Genomic DNA, 21,738 nt, shown 5'->3' on the forward strand with positions numbered 1-21,738 from the left:
CAACTACACTAAAAAGAACATGGCTACAGAAGACAAGTGTTTTAAAATAACCAAGACTTATTTAATACATCAAATACTTTAAAATGATGATGCTGGAGTTAATACATGATCATGACTTCAAATGACCATTTAATTATATTTTATATTTTAGAAGATAAAATTTTCCTTCCACCGCCTGTCTAAAGCTAACATGATACATGAAGTAATAAAGTCTCACGTAATGCTATATTATACTATGTTTTGGTTGCACAGAAAAATAATCAATCATCATATGATTTCTTTTGTAAAACATTTTTACCACTTATCTAAACATATTTTATTGAAATGGGATTATGTGGACTCTCTGCTGCTTTTAAAAATGTGTTTCTTAATGTACTAAAATACTTTGACTTATAAGTACTAATAAAAATATTCTAGATTCTTTCATGCTATCTTTTGGGAGCCCGGTTTTAACTTTTTCAAAGATAAGTTTGCCTTACATCTTGGTGGATCTCTGCTTAGGCTCTTCTTGACAGCATCCTTTGGCTCACTGACCTGCTTTTTGGATGGTGAAATCAGCATCTTAAGAAGTGAATATTTAGTACATACATTTTTATTAAACATATACTTTTTAAAATTTCACTGCTGCCATCAATGTGCACTGCAATAAAATTTAAAAAAATATGTCTGTGATAAAATAAATAGTTGTGAATAGACCCCACAAAGTAAATAACAAAAACACTCATAGTAAGAACATGCAGACTATACGCTTCAGCTTTCCAGCACATCTCCTGAGCCTCTACTTCTGTGCCTATTTTAAGAACACATTTTTCCTGCTAATCCTGCCAATTCATGTCCTGACATCTTTATGTATCTTTCAAACCACAGCAAGACTATGACATAACTTGCTGTTATACAAAAGAGCTTGCAGAGCAACAGCATCAAATGCTTCTCCCACTACCTTTCAAGATCTGAACAAGTTAGATGTTCATATCTGAGAATATTTTATTTATATACAAGTGTCCTATAAATTCTCCTTGAAAGGGATGAATTACCTGGCATATGTAAAAGATTAGAAAGTGAAGATGGATTATCAGTATTTGTTTTTCAAATTTAATCATGCATTATAATTACTGAGCCATGTAAACATATCTCACACATAGCTAGATGAGATCAAATACAAAACAAAGGTCTACTAAATACATGTTGGGAATTTTAGCAGAACACTTCTCTATTGCTGTATAATACTGGCCTATCTTGGCCAAAATAATGATACTTTACTAAAAAACAAACAAACAAACAAACAAACAAAAACAAATAGAAAATACAGATCCAAGTGCTAACCCATCAGGATGCTAGGACAACATGCATAAACTAAAATTTTCCTGGGTAAACTGGATCACATGGCAAATCTAATACAATTTGCATATAGTGTCAGAGCAGTACAGATGTGGAAGTGACTAATTCTGCCTAGGAGTTTATTGGTACCAGAAGTATCATTTGTCCTGGACCTTGAAAAATGCCGAAGAATTGACAGATTTTGAATGTGGACCTATGTGTTTCAGGAATATGGAAGAGAAGCAGAAATGTGAAAGGACATTGCCCTCTCAGAACAGTGTAGTTTGATGACTGGATGTGTATGATAAGTCGTGAAGGACGAGGCTGGCAGGTAGTTCGGGTGCAAATTGTGGAGGCTTCCAATGTCATTCCAAAGTTTTGAACTTATGACTGTGGGCTCGTTAAAAAAAAAAAAAAAAAAAAAAAAAAATTTAAAACGGAAAGGTGATGTCTGATTTGTATTTTAGAAATGTCAGGTGGGAATGTGGAGAGAAGTCTGGCTGGAGGGATAATGAAGTGAGTGGCTAGTTGACTGTCACAGCAATGCAGGCCATGATAATGAGGATGGGAACAAAGGCAGGGGCACCATGCAGTCTTTTGAGGCCAAGAGACGTCAAGCTCTCCTGGCTAAGGGATCCATTTCCTTGAGAATTTTCAACAGCATCGGCTATGGGCCTTCGTAATTCTCTATTACCCAGTGGGGTAGATTCTTAACAGAGAGGTCAGAATGTGAAGAGCATAGAAAAAGCTCTGTCAAAATCAACTATTCTGTGGGCAAATGACAGCATGATACCCCAAAGATGTCCTCCCCGTGGAACTAAAGTGGGACAAGAGAGGCAGATTACACATTTAAGCAGGGGATATAGAGGCTGACTGCTGAGAACCGAGGACAGCACACAGGACAGCATGAGGTGGCTGTGTCAGACTTAAGTAGCTCTGATTAAGCAAAAATGCCTTGCAGACTGAAAAACCAAGAGGCAGCGACATACTCTGCAAAGAATGAACGGATCATGAAATGGGAGGCATGTGGCTGCCGTTAGTGGCTTAATGATGATTATGAAGTTGGTATGTGACCTACATTTCAGTTCAATTCACTTGCACCAAATTCAGTGAAATACATTTCGTTGGTGGCATTTTGTTGCTGAAGGCTCTTCTCCTCGTGTTGCCTGACTTGTTCCTCTTTTTTTTTTAAATTCATTATTTGACACTCACTAAACAATGGCTACTTGCTCAAAAGAGGATTGGGCATTGAGGAGGTGGGGGGAAAGGGGACAGAATATAATACAAGTTTGATTTAATTAAAATGATAACACCCTGATTTGGCTATGGCCGTCCGGGCTTATGCTTGTTGTCCTGCTTAATTTTAAATAGTGTCTTCTTCCACTCTCAGCAATTATCTTAGACTTGGAAAATAAATTATAGGATTGTCCTAAATAGAAAATGTCTTCTGTATGGACATTAGGGTGACAAAGGTACTCACAGTACATTTGGGGAGCAAAGATCACATAATTAAAGCATCTTCAGAACAATGAATTATTAACTATTTATTCTCCTCTTTGAAAAAAAATACAGGTAGTGCTTGGGGCATGGGCTGAAATATTTTTCAGAAAGTGAGGTCAGAAAATGTTTTATAAAGAGAAGTCTTGGTGTCAAGTCTGGAAAAATGAGCAAGACTTAAACAAAAGGAGGAGAGAAATGGTTAAGGTGAAAAACATTTACACAGAAAGCAGCACAGGGTGTGTGTGTGAGTGAGTGTATGAGTATGTGTGTGCATATATGAAACTAAAGAGATTTGCCTGAGTGAAAGGGAAAATGCAATTGAGAAATAATTAGAGATAAATATGTTTACTAACGGGTCCCTTAATAGACTTGCCTACGGTAAATGAACAAATGAATGAATGGGTGACATGATTCAAATTTACATAGGGAAGCAGACGTTAGGTAAGCCACTGAAGTGGCAAACTCTGCCCTTTAAGCCAAATTTCACCTATAGTAGTGCTTTATTGCCCTGTAGTCTGTTAACGTTTTCTTTAAGATTGTTTACTTTGAAGTTAAGATAACTTCACATAAAACTGCTTATTTTCAGTTTCGTTTTAAAACTAGCCTGTCCTGGGGTGCCTGCGTGACTCAGTGAGTCAAGTGATCTGACTTCTTATTTCAGCTCAGGTCAAGATCTCAGGGTTCTGAGACTGAGGGGAGTCTGGTTCAGGATTCTCCTGTTCCCCTCCCCCATCCCTCTCAAATCAATCAATCCATCTTTAAATAAATAAACAAATGAATGAATAAAAGTAGCCTTTTCATCTATAGGGCAAAATGACTATAGCCAGAGGGGACAGCGGTGCCTTCTAAGCGGCCTTGCGAGCACTCCAACTTTCCCCCACGCCTCACCACGGCTTTGCTTGTGTAAGCTGTGGTACTTGGGAGCATAATCAGAAACACAAGCTGATTAAATTGTAGAACTTCATTGTAACTAATAATTTATAATGAAAAACTTTCTATTTCATCTAGCATATTAATACATGTATCTAAATAATAACAAGACCATAATTATGTCAATAACTACCAAGTATTTACTAGACACCTGTCACAGCAAACAGCTCCCTTCAGCTACATGTGGATTTGAGCCACAGCTCCAGGCATCTGTTAGTACTATGACCTTCAACAAATAAACACGTTTTCTGAACCTCTCTGTATGTATGTGGAAAATGGGGATGGCCCAACATAAATCATATGGCTTTGTGAGGATTAAATGAGATTATGTATGTAAAATACATGACATGTTTTCTGGCACACCAAGAAAGATCTCATTCATGAAAAGAATATTTTTGAATTTGAAATCTGGACCTTGGAAAGCCACATCTAAATGAGTAACAGAAGATATCCAAACAAGTGACTAATTTTCATTGATAGATGCTTGTTAAAATACAATATATTCACCTGCAAATTAATTTTATTTCAATGGGTAGGTTTTTAGTTTCAGATCATAAGTACAAATTTCTATGCATCTTAAAAGAATATTATGAAGACAGATTTATTAAAGTTCTGGTATACTACATATTGTTTCCTTAAATGCCCTATAGGTACAATATATATAAAATGCATTACTAATTTAACTGACAAATATGCATTAAAAATTCCTGGAAGCATATAAAATAGCTGGTATCTATTAAGCAGATGAACTTGACATTCACAAACACTAGCCTTAAGCAATTTTTCACATGAGTATAGTCAGACTAGAAATCACAATAACCATTTAGGTATAAAATATTATATATTACTCATTTAAGGTAAAGGAAAGGGGAAGTGTTAGTTGCCAAACAATAATTAGAAAGAACTGAAATTAAACCACAGTCAATCTCTGACAAATTGTTCCTATCTTCATATAAAGAAAAATAATCAGTAAAAAATAGAAGATATAAATATGAAAAATATTCAACTGGTATTTTAGAATTAGAAGCCATTTATGTTCATCAATTACGTGGTAATTTCATTTTTCATTCTTTTTTCTTTTTCTCAAAAGATAAAGTATAAATTCACAGACACTGGCTTTTCTGCATTGATTTACACCTCTCTCACACGAGCTTGGTTTACACAATAAAAAACAGTTCACTTATGTTAGTCAATTATTGCAAACAACTCTGTTCCATCAACCAAAAGTCGGCCAAGTTGTTTAACTGTCTGAAACAGTTCTTGACCCTAAAAGCAATATATTTTGTGGACAGTCATTACAAAAGTTCTTTATTTTCTTTTTTTTTTACTTTTTTCAGAGGATTCCAATTTTATATTTGCTCATATAGTAATTATACTTCACTGAACACCAACTATACACTTAATACCAAATATTGTACACACATGATCATGTTAATTTTAATAATGTATTTATGAGATAAGCATTATTATATTTATGTGAATTAGAAAACTCAGCCTCAGAATGTGAGATCAGGTACCCAAATTCAGTAGTTAGTAAAGAACCAGGACTTGATTTCAGGCACATTTCAGGAATACTGGTTTGCATGTTTTCCATTAAATGATCTTAGAAATTTGCATAGGTTTCTGTTAATGGGGTCTTTAAAGACCGTAAAATTAGAAAATCCTCTAGATAATTTTCTCAAAAAGGCAATGTATGTTGGCAATAAAAGCAAAACTATAACAATGAAAATTTTAAAGTTTTTATTCATTTCTCCAGCCACGAAGCAAAAATCCCTTTTGTAGAACAACATATATTTAGCCACTTAGCAGTGTTATAGAAAGCAAAAGAGAAGGAAAAAAAAAACATGCCATGAACACTGGTAATTACTTATAATGAATGTCATTTTATTGTTATAGGAAGTGTTTAATTTAAAAGTAGATCTAAAATATTTTGTCAAGGATATCTGGGAATATATAATTAAGATCTTTAAAACAAGAAAAACAAAACTAGTAAAAATATATGGTTGCTTTTTTTTAATGGCCAGTATTAATTTCCTTCCTTATCTACAAAAATTTCACATTTTGAAATATACAGTTTTATGGTAAATTGAGATTACAAGCTTTAATAATTACTTTATTAAATTTACTGAATTATTTGCTGAATTATTTTAACACCACCTATACTTTAAAAAAATGGCTTGACAAATAGAGAGAAGGTCTCAATGATTAATTGATTAATTCCAAGTTAATTCTATTGCTTTTTTCCAAGTATACTTTATCTTACCTGAAGATGAGTATGAAGACTAGAAATAAGAATATTTAAGATCATTTAAGTTTTAAAATTAAAGTTTTGGGCAATAAAATTAAAGTACTATCTCAATAGCATTCTTATTTTGCATTTAAGAGATAAAATAATAACTCACTTGAAAACTGAATTGCAAATCCAGATTTGCTGATATAAAAATCTGTATCAAACTGGATGGTTACTATGTTGAGCGTGCTATGGATTCCTTCAGGAATAAGAGATCCACTGATTTCCTTTAGGAGCATCTCATTTTCTGGTGGACCATCCCAAACTCGGAGTATATCATGTGATGCTTCCGTATCAAAAGCAAGAAACTGTAGGCTGTGGGAGAACCACATAATCTCTGTTTGATTATTTTAAACATGAATTCACTTTTAAATAAAGAACATAACAAATGTGTATCTTTGATTTTATTAGATAATTTTTTTCATTCTATCAGATTAAAAATGAATTATATAAACAGAATGTATAACCTTAAATACATATTTTTGAACAGCAGAATTTCATAGAATAGGATTAAAAGTACTCTTATGTCACCTTTGCAAATTACAGAAACTTTAAGCATTCTTTTCTGTGTTCCTGAATTTTAACTATAACTGCAGTGGTGATACTTATGGAGCATGGAGTACATTTCAGGCACTGACTGAGGTTCTATTACATGCTAGGCACTGTGCAAAATAAATTACATATATTTTCTCTGTTTGTCATAGTGACCCACTGAAGATGGAAGGTATTTTAATTTAGTTCTATAAATGTGGCAAACGGAGTCAAGACACATTAAATAAAACTGCCTATAGGGTGGCAAAGTCATGAACTGACTCCATAGTATCTATATTTACCAATGTTTCATGTTTTTTTTAATGAGAATTAAAATGAAGTTTATTCCAGGAAAGCAAGAAATAGTTCATATTAAAAATCAATCAGTACATTTCATCACAATGATAGGCATAAGAAAAAAAAGTACATGAACATCTCCAGATATATAGACAAAGTATTTTTTAAAAATTCAACATTACAATCATACCCAGTAATCTAAAAGTAAAATGGAATTTCCTTAATGTGAGATGAAAATCAATGTCTACCCAACCCTACCTGGCCAAATGCACAAACGAAAACCAAAACACTATTTCATGTTATGTCTGCTTTATATCTATTCTACACAAACTTAGTGTCTGATATTTTTTGTGGCCAGTGCCAAAAATTAGAAATCCAATTATAAAAACACACTCAATTCTATCTCTACATATATCACACTCATGTTTGATATGTGAATAGTCATAGCTTTAAATTTGTATTGTAATTTAATATCAAATATTGTTCCTTAAGTTAGAAAAATTCCAGAATACTATTAAATTGAGTATTTTTAAGTTTACTAATTCTAATATTTAAATAAAACAATGTATGATCTACACTAAAGAAACACAGGCTGAGAATTGGTCTCATGTAGTTTATTTGGAGGTCTGCAAATTCCCTTGCAAAAGTAATCCACCAGCTGACATTGAACAATTCATGGAGTGCGCCTTCCAGCAAGTTATATGAAGGATAATATTTGTTTCCTACTAACCACCTTCACCACCCAGAAGCCTGTCTGAAATTTCATTTATATAAAACAACAATTCTTAAATTTAAAGCCATTGTTTTGAGAGTGATAACACACCAGAAGCCTGTCTGAAATTTCATTTATATAAAACAAAAATTCTTACATTTATTTATTTATTTTTAAAGATTTTATTTATTTATTTGACAGACAGAGATCACAAGTAGGCAGAGAGGCAGGCAGAGGGAGAGGTAGGGAGGCAGGCTCCCCGCTGAGTAGAGAGCCCAATGTAGGGCTGGATCCCAGGACCCTGAGATCATGACCAGAGCTGAAGGCAGAGGCTTAACCCACTGAGCCACCCAGGTGCCGCCAAAATTCTTAAATTTAAAGTCATTGTTTTGAGAGTGACAACACACCAACTAGCTCAGATTTATTCTGAGTGGAGGATTTATTTGTTCATTTATTAATCTGTTCCTAGTCATATCCATAATAGTTAAATTAGGATTTAAAAAACATGGTAGCCTTGGAAACCTGAAGGCTGTTGTTTTAGGAGGTGATGGTTCTCCCTTCATCTAGGGGTCGATAATGTGAAGGATTGTGGCCACCTAATTAAACGCAAAAAGAAACAGAAATCAAACAAGGCTAAAGAGGTAGAGAGCTGATGCTCCAGAGATATGTCTAAAGCCAGGATAAACGGAATATTACTGAATTCCTTTCTATGATTATTTCTTCCAAATGTTCATGAGGCTGAACTTAGAACAGTGACCTCCACAACTTTATATCCTTATCAAAATGGTGGACTTAGCACCTTGAATCATCAAGAATTGAAAGATTAAAGTCTCAAAGAAGCATAAAAATATTCTTAATCTCTGTGGTCTACTATAACTGTAAAAATCTTCCCTCTAGGGATTATAAGAGCTACCACTGTGACCCATAAATCAATAAATCATGCTTCTGAATATTTTTCATACTTTAAACAGATGAAAACCACATTTTTCTTTCCCAAGGCTAAAAATACTGAAAAACCTTAATGCTTGATATTGTATACTGAGGCTGATCAGAATTTTCAGATTCCCCAGTAATTTTGAGAAAATGAAATCCATTTACCTGACAATGTTTCCTGGATCTACCTCAATCATCCACATGCAACGCAGATTATTGTCATATGGAAAGGGATAGCCAGGAGATAAGATTCTTCCTGATGATTCTCCTTTAAAACGACCTCCACATTCAGCTATTAAAAAAAATAATAAATTATGTCACAATTTAATGCTAATCTTCGCAAAACCAATCAATGGATTTCTCAAAAATATATATTTTTCACCTTAAGGAAAATAAGAATTGATCATCCCTCACCTTAAAACAAAACATCTGTATATACTTTTTCAGATTAATGTATTGGTTGAAGCAAAAATATACTATACAATAAAACAATAAAGTCTCAAGTTAGATCACATAAAAGATAGTAAAATTAACCTAATTAGAGAATTTAAAGAAAGGACACACTCAAGAACTCTGATTTTAGTATTCAAAGATTTTAAGATGTGTTGTTAAATAATGATAACTTAAAAAGAGAAAACAGATGGCAAGTTGCTCACTGCGCCTTGATTGCAGTCTGAATAATTCATCATCTTGCTACCCCACCTCTGAGAAAAACTAATCTTTACTGCAGTCCCTCAGGCCTTCTAAATTTCATTGTCCTTTTATTCCCCTTTAAATCACTCTAAACTCTTTCCCTTTTAACCTCCCAAAAGTCAAAGTGGCATTTTTATTAGATTTCTCACTTCAGTAAAATCTAGTTTAGTTTTGATTTAATGGGTCCCTAAATTTTATAAAACTCATCAAATTAAAAATGTTAAGTATTGTCATACAATATAATATTTTTTAATCTCTTGGAAGATTTCCTTTCCATTTTGATGCTATTTAATACATTGAGAAGTCTGTAGAGGTTTTACTTCAATATACAGATAAGCCAGAAGGAGCTGTCTGTATTGGAGATGAAAGAAACTGAGTATTGCAGTTAGTAAATTGTGCTATATCTCTAACCCTTGAAACAAGCATAACACTGTAACACATAACACATTTGAAAATTATGCAGATTATTGGATAAAAAAAAAAACCCTCAAAACAAAAACATTTTACTTTGTGCTTAAATATTTGAAGGTACTTCCGTATTTGTTTTTCTTGTTTTCCTCACTGTTTCTATCTTACTCACATTCAATGGCTGAATTAAGCTTCTTGGGTTTATTTTGTTTTGTTTTTATGATTGGAGCAAAGATAGTCAATGACAAACTTTAAGCATTTGGAAGAGACCTAATAACAACTGAATGCAATGGTTTAAATGTGTCGGCTCTATTCATATAGGTAAATTTATTTCAAAGATTTGTATGTATTATACTTCACATTAGTTTTATGTGTCAACTTGGTTATGCTGTAGTACCCAGTTATTTTATCAAACACTCATGTAGATATTGATGTGAAAGTATTTTATAGATGAAGTTAACATCTATGATCAGTTGAGTTTAACAAGTTATCCTTTGATAATGTGAGTAGCCCTCATCTCGTCAGTTGGAAGGCTGTAAGAATAAAAACTGAGTTTCCCGAGACAAAAGGAAATTCTTCAAAACTGCAGCATTGAAATCTGCTGAACTTCCAGCCTTTTGACTTTCCCTGTGGATTTTGAACTTGTCAGCTCCCACAACTACATGAGTCAATTCCTTAAAATAAATAAATCTCTTGATAGATGATAGATAGATAGATAGATAGATAGATAGATAGATTTAGATATTCTACTGATTCTATTTCACTGGAGAATGCTGGCTGATATACACTTATAGAGGAGAAGCAACTTTATTTTGCACTACAACATTAATTTAATTTATAATAACAAGTTTGTTATTTCTAACATAAATGAGAAGATACCAGTATTTAAGATGTTATCACTTACTTAGATTTTTCTCATTTTTAACAAAAATGTTGTAGATAACTTTGCACCTTGTAACTATTTTAATTCATTTTATGTCATTTCTTTATAGTTTATCACTATACGGCATACATATACTATGAGAACAGATTTGATATTCATTCATACAGACTTTTAATCAATTAAAAATCACACTAAGTTTTGTGTACTGTGTTGTATCTTGAATTTAAACATAGTTCGTTTTTATCCATATTTCTTTTATACAAATTTTACTTGGTGTTTTGACTTCAAAAGAGCCAGTGAGATATGCCATAACACTAGAGTTCATATTCTAACAGAAGTTTTATATTAAAAATGAAATAGTATTTAAAGAAGGTATGTAGGTTAAATTATTCTGGCTATGGTGTTTCAAAAAATATTTGTTTGATCCTTGTATAAGCTTCAGAAACACAATTACCTAGAAATGATCCATATAAACAAAGAAAAGTTTCTTATGTGAGACTGGCAAATATATAGGCATAATAGATATTTAAGGTTAGTGAGCACAGAAAATTATGCTCTTAGGCTAGGTGGTGAAGCTATTAATTGTTGCCAGTAGAGAACAGCATCTAAAATAGAATTTCATCTTCTGTCATCATGGAAATCATCAGCATGACACACCATGCATCCAACTGTTTTCAGCTGTTACTCCTGATCATCCATCATTAAAAAAAAGAAAAAAAAATAGTTTACCCTTCTCATGAAATCTTGAGCAGTTACCAAGTCAGTAAGTTTTTTAAAGTTTTTTTTTTAAAGATATATTTATTTATTTTATTGATGGATGAAGAGCAGAAGGAGAGGGAGAGAGAAACTCTAAGCAGAATCCATGCTGAGTGTGAAGCCCGAGGTGGGGGCTGGATCTCAAGACCCTAAGACCACAACCTAAGCCAAAACCAACCTAGAGTAGGATACCTAACCAACTATGTCATACAGGCATCCTCTCTGACTTGGGGGATTTGTAAATATAAAGTCCATTGATTTATTATGAACAGAACTAAAATCTTCTGATTAAAAACCAAATATCACAAAATATTTTAAAAAAGAAGAATGTCTTTAGCTTGGTTCAACATATATAGAAAATACATGTGTTTTAATATATTTGGTTTGTGATCTTAATTTTAAGGACAGCATGGAAAATCAGTATTTACAATTTATACTATAGTGCTACTGTAATTTTTAATGGTTTTCTGAGTATATTACATAGTCACATCAAAGAATACAATCTCAGAGAAAATTAATCAGTGCTTTATTTTTCTCATAACTAATTCCAGTGGGCTAGCTGTTGGTCATATTCCAGAATCCCAAGCTTTGTTAATTTATGTTGGTTATTATTATAGATATTACCCTCATAATCTATCCAAAATCCAATGCCATCTGAAAAGAAAGGCCTATGATTAAATTTTGGTTAGAGAAAAACACGTTTGCTTCCTATGTAAATCAATGTTTCAAGAAACCAACAGAGGCCTTGTGACATCAAACACACCATGTAATTAGATGCAAGGTCTTTAATGACTGGAATTTCACTTTTTTCTACTTGCATTCTAGTAGGTTTTAATGGAGATTCCTATGTCAATCATATCAACTAACAAAGAAATGTTGAAGGTTTAAGTTTCTAAACTCATCAATTTATATACATTAAATATGTACAGTATTTAGATATTAGTTTTATCTTAATAAAACGGTTACCTTTTTTTAAAGTGTTGGTCAATTTTATTTATGTGGGCCTGATGCAGAATGGATTTGTGCCTCCACAAATATCATCAAGAAACAAAAATGGCTAAAGAGTAGCTACATGTTTGTTCCCTATTAAGGAGTCAATGTTTTGTTAAAATGTTTCCTTTTGCTGGTTTCTCTCAAGCCAGACACCTATTTATCTTTGGAGCAGGAAGAAAACAAAATTCAAAAAGCAGAAAACAAAACAAAAAACAAAAACAAAACAACAACAAAAAAATCCCACCCAAAACTGGCGTCTTTATCAATACTTTTCTATACACCCTCTTACCCACACATACAAGTCAATCATTTATTGATCTGTAATTTGGTAATACTCCAGCTGTGCAATGAGATCATGATCCATTCTCTAGCATCATAGAGGCAATATATCTGCTGTCACTTGCTTCTTCTTTTGAAATTGGTTAATTTTGTTATGCTACATACACCTCAGAAAAGCTTATGTACTTCTTAGATTTTTGAAAAAGTATATATAAAAAAAAAGCTTTTGAAGTTATTGAGAACAGTTCATTGTTTTTTAATCTATCCTGACACCAGGACATGCGATAAGTTTATTAAAACAAATCCAATCAGTGTGATTCAGTAAATGTGTACAATAAGTCTTAAAATATACTTGCAGTGAGTTAAATTTTATAACAAGATAGAAGAATTGGAATGACTCCATACACTTCATCCATGTTCTACAAAAAATGTACTTATCAAAGAACTTACCAAAAAGACCCTTTCACTTTCCATTAATTCCTCTGACAAATTTGAGCTAGGAGTTTGTTAACTTCATGATTTTAGGTATGAGTTGTGGGTGGACAGATGAGATCCTTTGAAAAGGTACAGCATATTTGGACAACACTTATACAGAAATAATTATGAAGATATAAAAGAGGATCCTACCAATACAGGAAGGCAGAGGATAGTCCCATGCCCTTCTTTCCCCCGTCATGCACTTGAGAAGGCTACTGCCATGGAGAGTGTAGCCTGGATTGCATCCATAAATAATAGTGCTACCAGCAAAGTGACCTTGGTCACTGATCTTGTATCCAAATTGTGGAATGCCAGGATCCTCACAATGTGAAAGTTCAAAACCTGTGATAAGAATACAAAATTATTAAAGGCAACATTTAACAGGAAGATTTAAAATTGTACAAACAGTCTTCTTCTGTTGTCTTTAATATAATTATATATTTTTCCCTAATTGTATTTCTCTTATAATATTTAATTCTGATAGGATTTGACAGCCATAAAAAGTTTTTCTTTTCTTAAAAATTAGAATTTGTTGTAATTTTATAGATTGATTGATTGTAATTTTAAATTTTGCACCTTTGTCAAGATAACTGTACCATGGCTTGTTATAGCACTAAGTTTCTGGCTTACCTCAAGTGATTTATGGCTCATAATTAATTCTAACCAAAGTGTCTTCTAGGGTTATACCATCAAAATTTTAAAATCCAAACAAAACATGTGAAATTATAACTGTCCAGTTAACAGGTATGTCTATTGCAAATATAGCTGTAGTTTGCTTTACTTTGATAGCGCTGGAAGGAAATGATAGTCTCATACTGAAAATACAGTTTTTCAAGAGGTAATATAATAATAGTATTCAGCTTAAAGTACTCTGGATTTTTATATTCTGCTCTCTCCACAATATATAGCTTTCAAAAATTCTCACAGGAAAAAAAAAAAAAAAAAAACCAACATATCAAAGCTACGGGTTGTCATTCTCTGGTGCAAAGAAATAATTCTTATGTCAGCAGTTTGGGCTTTCTGCATGAATTGTGCTGGAAACTTGGTTTCCTGAGATTAATAATCCTGGAGAAGTTCATTTACAACTAACTATATCAGTGGTAAGAGAATGCCAGGGAGCTTTCTAGCCAGAGAAGGTTTATTCTTTGAGGGAAGATGAGGTCCAGGCCTTACAGACATCTCTAGATTATAATAGCTGGAGGCACAAGAGGCTAACCTACCTACTAGAGGTAGGAATTTACATTTCAAAGGTTGAAATGAGAACTCAGGATCCTTTCCATCCCATCTCCAAGCTTCAAGGGTCTTTCTCCCTCCTTTTAGGAGAGGAGAGGAAGTTGACTTCCTTAAGCTAAGCAAGTCCATTTTTCTTCATCCCTCGTCCCTGGGAATTCATAGATTTTTCCGTCTGATTTCCATCATGTTATTACAGGGGTGAGGACTGGGTCAAAAGAGTGGGAGACAGCCTGCTATTATTATTACATTATTTAAATTATAATTGTTATTGTCTCTAGACCCAGAAGGCACTGTGTGCATATGCAGAATAAAGTCAATAAGAACAAATATCAAAAACTTAACAGTAATGGCACAATTCATTATTAAGAATCTGAAAGAACTAGAAAAGGATACTTCATGATTTAAACCAAACATGATAGTAGTAATCAAAATCTAGACTCCTTAGCTATGGCAGGCTCATCTTTTTTTTTTTTTTTTTTAAGATTTTATTTATTTATTCGAGAGAGAGAGAATGCATAGGAAGGGGAGGAGGGTCAGAAGGAGAGAGAGAAGCAGACTCCCTGCTGAGCAGAGAGCCACTTAGGGATGGATCCCAGGACCCTGGGATCATTATCTGAACTGAAGGCAGACACTTAAGCTACTGAACCACCCAGGTGCCCCTGAAGTTCTTGTCTTTAGTGTCTCACAAAGTGTATAAATGTAAGATAAATAATAGAATGAATGTACCAAAGATAATTAGGTGCAATTTACACCAGTTATAGCTTCTGAGACTTGAGAGCTATATAGAATATTCTAGAGAGCTTCATGAGTACCGCAAAATTTGTGATTTCAAGACAAATGATGTTGTAGAAAAAGAAAATTTTATGTGTGCAAATCATATTATAAACAAAAAGATTTGCATCTCTTTTATAGGCACAGATCTGTGACCAAATTAATCTAAATTTGAACTAGAAAACAAAAAAGCATGTATTCGTTCACATGTCAAATCATGAATTTGCCTCACTGACTTCCTAGAATGTCAAAACAGATATTAAATCACTAAAACTTGCACATCTCAAAGCACTGAATATATGATAATTACAGTATATTGAGGGATACATCACCTCTCAGAGACTATAAGAAGCCCCTTCTACTCTTTTCTTTGGGGTCTTAGCCATTTTTTTCCTCCTGAAAACTTATAGAATTACTTAGCACATTTTCATTATTTTACAAACATTTGCTTCTTTCCTTCGTTTTTCCATAGAGTGAAATCAGTTCATTTCCCCCCTCTTTTCCACAATGCCTTCCCAGCACAAATCTTGGCACATAGAGGGTGTTTAATAATTTTTGTGAATAAATGGGAATTTCAGAGGCAATTATCTTGAGGAGACAACTGAAAAAGAAAACTAAAATAATGCTGATAAGAAACCGAAGTTTATGAAACAATTTTTAAAAATCTCCAGGAATTTCCTGTATGGGTCAATCTGTGACAGTTTCATGTGAGTGAAAATATGTTCAAATAAAGCAAATGGGGGTGCCTGGGTGGCTCAGTGGGTTAAGCCTCTGCCTTCAGCTCAGGTCATGATCCCAAGGTCCTGGGAGCCCCGGGCTCTCTGCTCAGCAGGGAGCCTGCTTCCCCCTTCCCTTCTGCCTGCCTCTCTGCCTAGTTGTGATCTCTGTCTGTCATATAGATAAATAAAATCCGACGAGATCGGGCGCGTTCAGGGTGATATGGCCGTAGTCCATCAGAAAGGATGAATACCCAACTTTTTTAGCAACGTGGACGGGCCTGGAAGAGATTATGCTGAGTGAAATAAGTCAAGCAGAGACAGTCAGTTATCATATGGTTTCACTTATTTGTGGAGCATAACAAATATCATGGAGGACAAGGGGTGTTAGAGAGGAGAAGGGAGTTAGGGTAAATTGGAAGGGGAGGTGAATCACGAGAGACTATGGACCCTGAAAAACAATCTGAGGGGTTTGAAGTCACGAGGGTGTGGGAGGTTGGGGTACCAGGTGGTGGATATTATGGAGGGCACGGATCGCATGGAGCACTGGGTGTGGTGAAAAAATAATGAATACTGTTTTTCTGAAAATAAATAAATTGGAAAAAAATAAGAAAAAAATGGTAAAAGGGAAAGATTAAAATGTTAAAAAAATTAGCATAAGAAAAAAATAAAATTAAAAAAATTAAAAAAAATAAATAAAATCTTTTTCTTTTTTTAAAGGCAAATGTAAACAGCTTCAGAAACAGAGCCAAACAAGAAGTTAGAAGTCATAACTCAAATTGTGACACATATGAGATATAAAGGATCCATGGTCAAGCAAGTCAGTCTTTCAAATACAGAAGCAGAAATGGCAGAAGTAGTAACTCTAAATTTTGAGGACACATTATTTTACATGGATCTGCATACTTAATACATTTAAAGTGTCCTTGCTCAAAAATTACAAGTTTGCATGCCTTCTACCAGATATAACATTTCGTTTATCATTCAAAATGCACCCACTTCTGAGTTTTACCATATCATTTATCAAAATAAAAATTGAAATCAAGCTCCCTTTTCAAGGTTTATTACCAAATTCATCCTTCTTTAATTTGAATGTTCTGTAAATGTGGTTGGCAATTGCCGGTGATGAGGTAAAATGGAGAAATTCTTTGTAAATTAAGATAATTTATAATACTTTGCATTGTAGATGAAAATGCACGAGGACAATAGTATATAAGCTACAAAGCACAACATAATTTAGTCCAATTTGGTAGAATTATTGTTGCTTATTCATAAATATTCAGATCTGTCTTATCTTTATGGAAACATTCAGCTGCCAGTCTTTTCACTGAAAAGCTCAAATACTTGAAACTGACAATTACATAAAGATGTGTATGAAAAATCCTATATACTATAAATATTCCCCATTCCTCATGAAATTTGATACTCTGGTGAAACGAAATTTGTAGAGCACAAAATGAACTGAAAGTCCCCATTACCTAAATCCTTTTGACTTAATGAATGACTTTTACACTGAGATTTAATTCCTTTCCTGCCACCATTAGTATAAGGATTTCTTATTTATTTTTAAGTCATTATTTGAAACCCATACAAGAATACCAAGAATAACATAACAACTTCTTCATCTGGCTCTATCAGATTCTGGTAAGTGACTTCAGATTAATATTAATATTATTTCAGATTAATATTCATATTAATTGATCATATTCACATATTCTTATTGAGAAATAAATATGATAAAACAAGTTAAAGCTCCGTTTTTCCCTTCTCAGTCCTTCTCTGATTTTTCCCCTACCAAGAGCTAGCAAATATTCTAAATTAGTATATTATTTTCACACCTTTTTAACATTTTTATCACGCATCTATATACCTATGAACAATACCTAGTATATTTTGCATTTATACATTTTAAAAATGTTTATTTATTTAACAGAGGGAGAGAACGAGAGAGAAAGAGAGAGAGCACGTGGGCATGTGAGCACGAGTAGGGGAAGAGACAGAGGGATGGATAGTGACAAGCAGACTATCTGCTGAGCAGGGTGCCTGGCTCTGGGGCTCCATCCCAGGACCCTGAGATCACAATCTGAGCCAAAGTCAGATGCTTAATCATCCAAGCCACCCAGGTACCCCACAAGGATTTATACATTTTATAAATTATACAATTATTTTCAAATTTCTTCTGAAGCTTTATTTATTGCCCAGCATTGTATTTTAACCTTTACAAACACACACATCACACACATAAACATTTTATTCATTTTCACTACTCTGTGGTATTTCATTAGAAACATACTCCAAAATTGATTTATTTATTTTCCAACTGATGAGCATTTACACTGTTTCCAATTATTCCATGCTACAAAAAGGCTATACTTTTTGGTTTCCTTTTGCACATGTTACAAACATTACTATCCCATGTAGGGTTCCAGAGTTCATTTTGTCTTAAGATTCCATCAAAATCTTCTAATCTGCTTTTTAACTTCTGCCTTGGCCTACAAAAAGATGAATAATTCAATTCCTACTCAACACAATTTCTGTGCAATTTGTTTATGAGCAATAACTATGTATTCACATGGGGTAATGTCACATAGTCAGCAGAACAGTAATCCAATAAGGCAGATGGCTTAGCAATATAAATATTTGAAAACTCAATCTTTGAATGTAGGTGAGCAAGTCTGATGGAACTTAAAAGAGATATTTATATGCTTTTTTAAAAAAATTCAGTTAAGGGGCGCCTGGGTGGCTCAGTGGGTTAAGCCGCTGCCTTCGGCTCAGGTCATGATCTCAGGGTCCTGGGATGGAGTCCCGCATCGGGCTCTCTCTCAGCAGGGAGCCTGCTTCCCTCTCTCTCTCTCTCTCTGCCTGCCTCTCCATCTACTTGTGATTTCTCTCTGTCAAATAAATAAATAAAATCTTTGAAAAAAAAATTCAGTTAAAATGTAAATATGTACTTAATATTGTAAAAGTTACATTTTAGAAAATTTAATGGTAAATGAAGATGTATTAGGTATATAGACTAAAAGTACGAACTTTCAAATTGTTAAACAAAAAGTAAATAGGTTGTTAATAAGGGAACTGAGAAAGCATGTTGGCTAAATAGAGTAAAGGGTCATATCCTTTCTGAAACTAAAAACATTAATTAAAGTTTAAATAATAATGCAAGGAAACTTAGAGATTAATCTATCGTCATCTTAATCTCTATTGAATTTGGTCGATTTGACTTAGCATATTTAGTAAAATAATCTACAAGAATTATATTTAATGTTCGATTATTAAATTCTACTTAGGCTGTGAATCTTGTGAGAAAAAGTCTCATTTTAGAATTCTTTCTAATTAAATGAAGATGTACACAAAATAGAATGTCAACTTTGCCACTTTAAAATTTGAAAGCAGGAAATAAAAAACAATAAAATTCACAAGCAGGAAATTTGTCCACAGTCATGCACAACAGTTGGGATAATCCCTTTTGATTCAGACATAATAAATAATATAAAAGGAATAAAAAGGAGAAAATATTAAAATACTACACATTCCTTTTTTTCTTCACTGGCCAAAGTAATAATAATAATAATAATAATAATAATAACAATAATAAAAGCACACACTTATTCCTCGCTAGTGAAACTCTATGACATGTATCAAACTTGGAAACCACAAACTTTATAAGAATGGTTTAAGAAGACAATCCTTGCAGTTTTCAGTATATAGATGTAAAACATTTAAACAAGCAAAAGTTTGTGGAAATGACTGATATGCATTTCCAACTGGAGGAACAGGAGATATGGTAAATCATTTTTTTAAAAAATGTTAATGCTCTAAATCCCATTTATAAACATCTGAGTAGAAAACATTATTCACAGGCTTTCCTATATTTTAATTTGTTAGGCATGAAAAAGTGAGGGATATTTTTAAATGGCTAGTTTGTGTCTCATGCATCATATATTTGTACATCATTCTGGGTTAGTGACATTCAGCTTTGTCTGAACATTAATTCTTAACCATCAGTCATTTGGTATAAGGCCAAACTGTATAGTTGGTTCATTCTAGATACATCTAGGAATGGAATTTTACTAGATATTGCCGAATTACTCTCCTAGGTTACTTTACCAACCTGCATTCCTCAAAGTTAAAAGAGTTTCATGTTCTTCAAATTGCCATCAGCATTTAGCATTGTAGGACATTTTAATTTTTACTAATGTCATGAATATTAATATTATTAAAGCAGAGGTTCTTTCTAAACAAGTATTATTTTTCTCAGAGTTCTTATTTTGATGTTACATAATTTATTTCTGCTTAGAAAGAGAGGACCTCACCTTCAATGATACAAATCTAACAACAACAATAACAAAAATAACCCAACTGTAATAACATATTATTTTCAGTTTAATTTTCTCAATTTCTATTAAACATTTTTTGTTTGTTTGATTACTGCCTACCTGAGGCTACTTTTGTGTGAAATTTTCTTTTCATTTTCTTATTAATTTATAGATTCCTTTCTGTAGAGTTTATATTTTCCTGTTACATATATGGTAAATATTTCCTAAAAATGTCTCATCTTTCTACTCTGTTTATGGTGTTTTTTGCTACAGAAACATTTAAAAAACACATGATGACTGGCACTGGGTCAGGAAAATAGAAGCCACTTAGACATTTTGAATTGCTAAGATTCCATACATTAGAAATAGGTCCATCTTTATTCTTATGGTATTGAGGGAAAATACAAGAAATGCAGACAGTGTAAAGGTCAGAAGACCACTGCTGGCTTTCAGGACATCCTGGACTTCAGGGAAGATGCTACCACATAAAACCACCTGCCCGCATCGCAATCCCACCTACTGCACCAGAGACCTTAATGGCTTCTCCATCCACTCCACCTCTAGGCTCTCGCAGGGCTGCCTTTAATTGGCAGAATCTAAGTAGAGGTCTTCACTGGCCAGAGTATGGGAAATACAGTTGCCAGGTTGCTAGTCTCTACACTTCAGGGAAGTGCAGAGATGTTACTGACTACTGATGGGTTTTTGCTTGTGTATCTTGTTTTAGAAATCGTACTCCACCTTAAAGACATAGCTGTTCTAGGCCACACTTTCTTTTTCCTATCTATTTTATTTTATTTATTTTTGTAAAGATTTTATTTATTTATTTGAGAGAAAGAGATAGCGAGAGAGAGCACGATAGAGGAAGGGAGAAGGAGAAGCATCATTAAAGCGGGTCTCATCCCAGGATCCAGGATCATGAACTGAGCTGAAGGTCAGACACAATCGACTGAGCCACCCAGGAGCCCCTTTTTCCTCAATATTTTAATGTTTTCATACTCACATATAAGTCTTCAATCCCCGGAAATTAGTTTTTCTGTAAGGAGTATACTAGTAGGTCTTTACATGTTTAAGTTCAAAACTTACAAAGCTTTTGGGATGTCAAAGTTATAAAAATGACAGTGACCATTTTGTTATTCTATTATGAAGAACTAATATTGCCTATGTAAATGACAGATAATGAAGAAATATTTCTCCAATATTTTAGCTAGAATACCTTATATTACATAATGCAGCATTAGTTAGCATTTCCTTTATTACCTGGTTAATTTCAAGTTTTAAGAGTGAGAGAAATGCCAAATGCATCTGTTAAGTGTTTATGGGACAGAGACCCACCCAGGCTAACTTTGTTGCTCCCTTGTAATTTACTTATTCTCTACAGGCATTTGCATTAAAATACATCCAAAGCATAAAGTTAGAGCCAATAAATCACCTGATTATTTTTCATTATTAACACTGCCAACAACATCCTAGTAATTATATTAAAGAGCTTAAATAAGGATAATTTATTATATATTTATAAGGTTAGTACACAAGAAAAGGTATCACAAGTTAGTTAATGCCCATCATTAATTTGAATATAAAGTTTGAAATTGGCATGTTTCATGTGGATTAATGAATCATTTCAAGCAACAAAACTGGAAGGCTAAAAGTGTCCAAATATAGCTGAACTTTTCCCTTGGGATAATGAACATTTCTCCAATGAG

The 21,738-nt window shown here is 33.3% G+C and overlaps 1 protein-coding gene across 1 annotated transcript in view; it reads right to left on the reverse strand.

Annotated features, from left to right (window-relative positions):
- The window catches only part of CSMD3 (CUB and Sushi multiple domains 3), a 439,117-nt gene that overhangs the window by 303,831 nt on the left and 113,548 nt on the right, over positions 1–21,738 (reverse strand). Inside the window, exons 12-14 of the mRNA XM_059395523.1 lie at positions 13,150–13,341; positions 8,676–8,802; positions 6,150–6,352 (exon numbers count right to left, since the gene is read on the reverse strand). Of these exons, the coding sequence (XP_059251506.1) occupies positions 6,150–6,352; positions 8,676–8,802; positions 13,150–13,341 (522 nt within the window). The remainder of the gene's footprint in view (positions 1–6,149; positions 6,353–8,675; positions 8,803–13,149; positions 13,342–21,738) is intronic.

This window comes from Mustela nigripes, chromosome 3 (genome assembly GCF_022355385.1).
Source record: "Mustela nigripes isolate SB6536 chromosome 3, MUSNIG.SB6536, whole genome shotgun sequence".
Lineage (NCBI taxonomy): Eukaryota > Metazoa > Chordata > Mammalia > Carnivora > Mustelidae > Mustela > Mustela nigripes.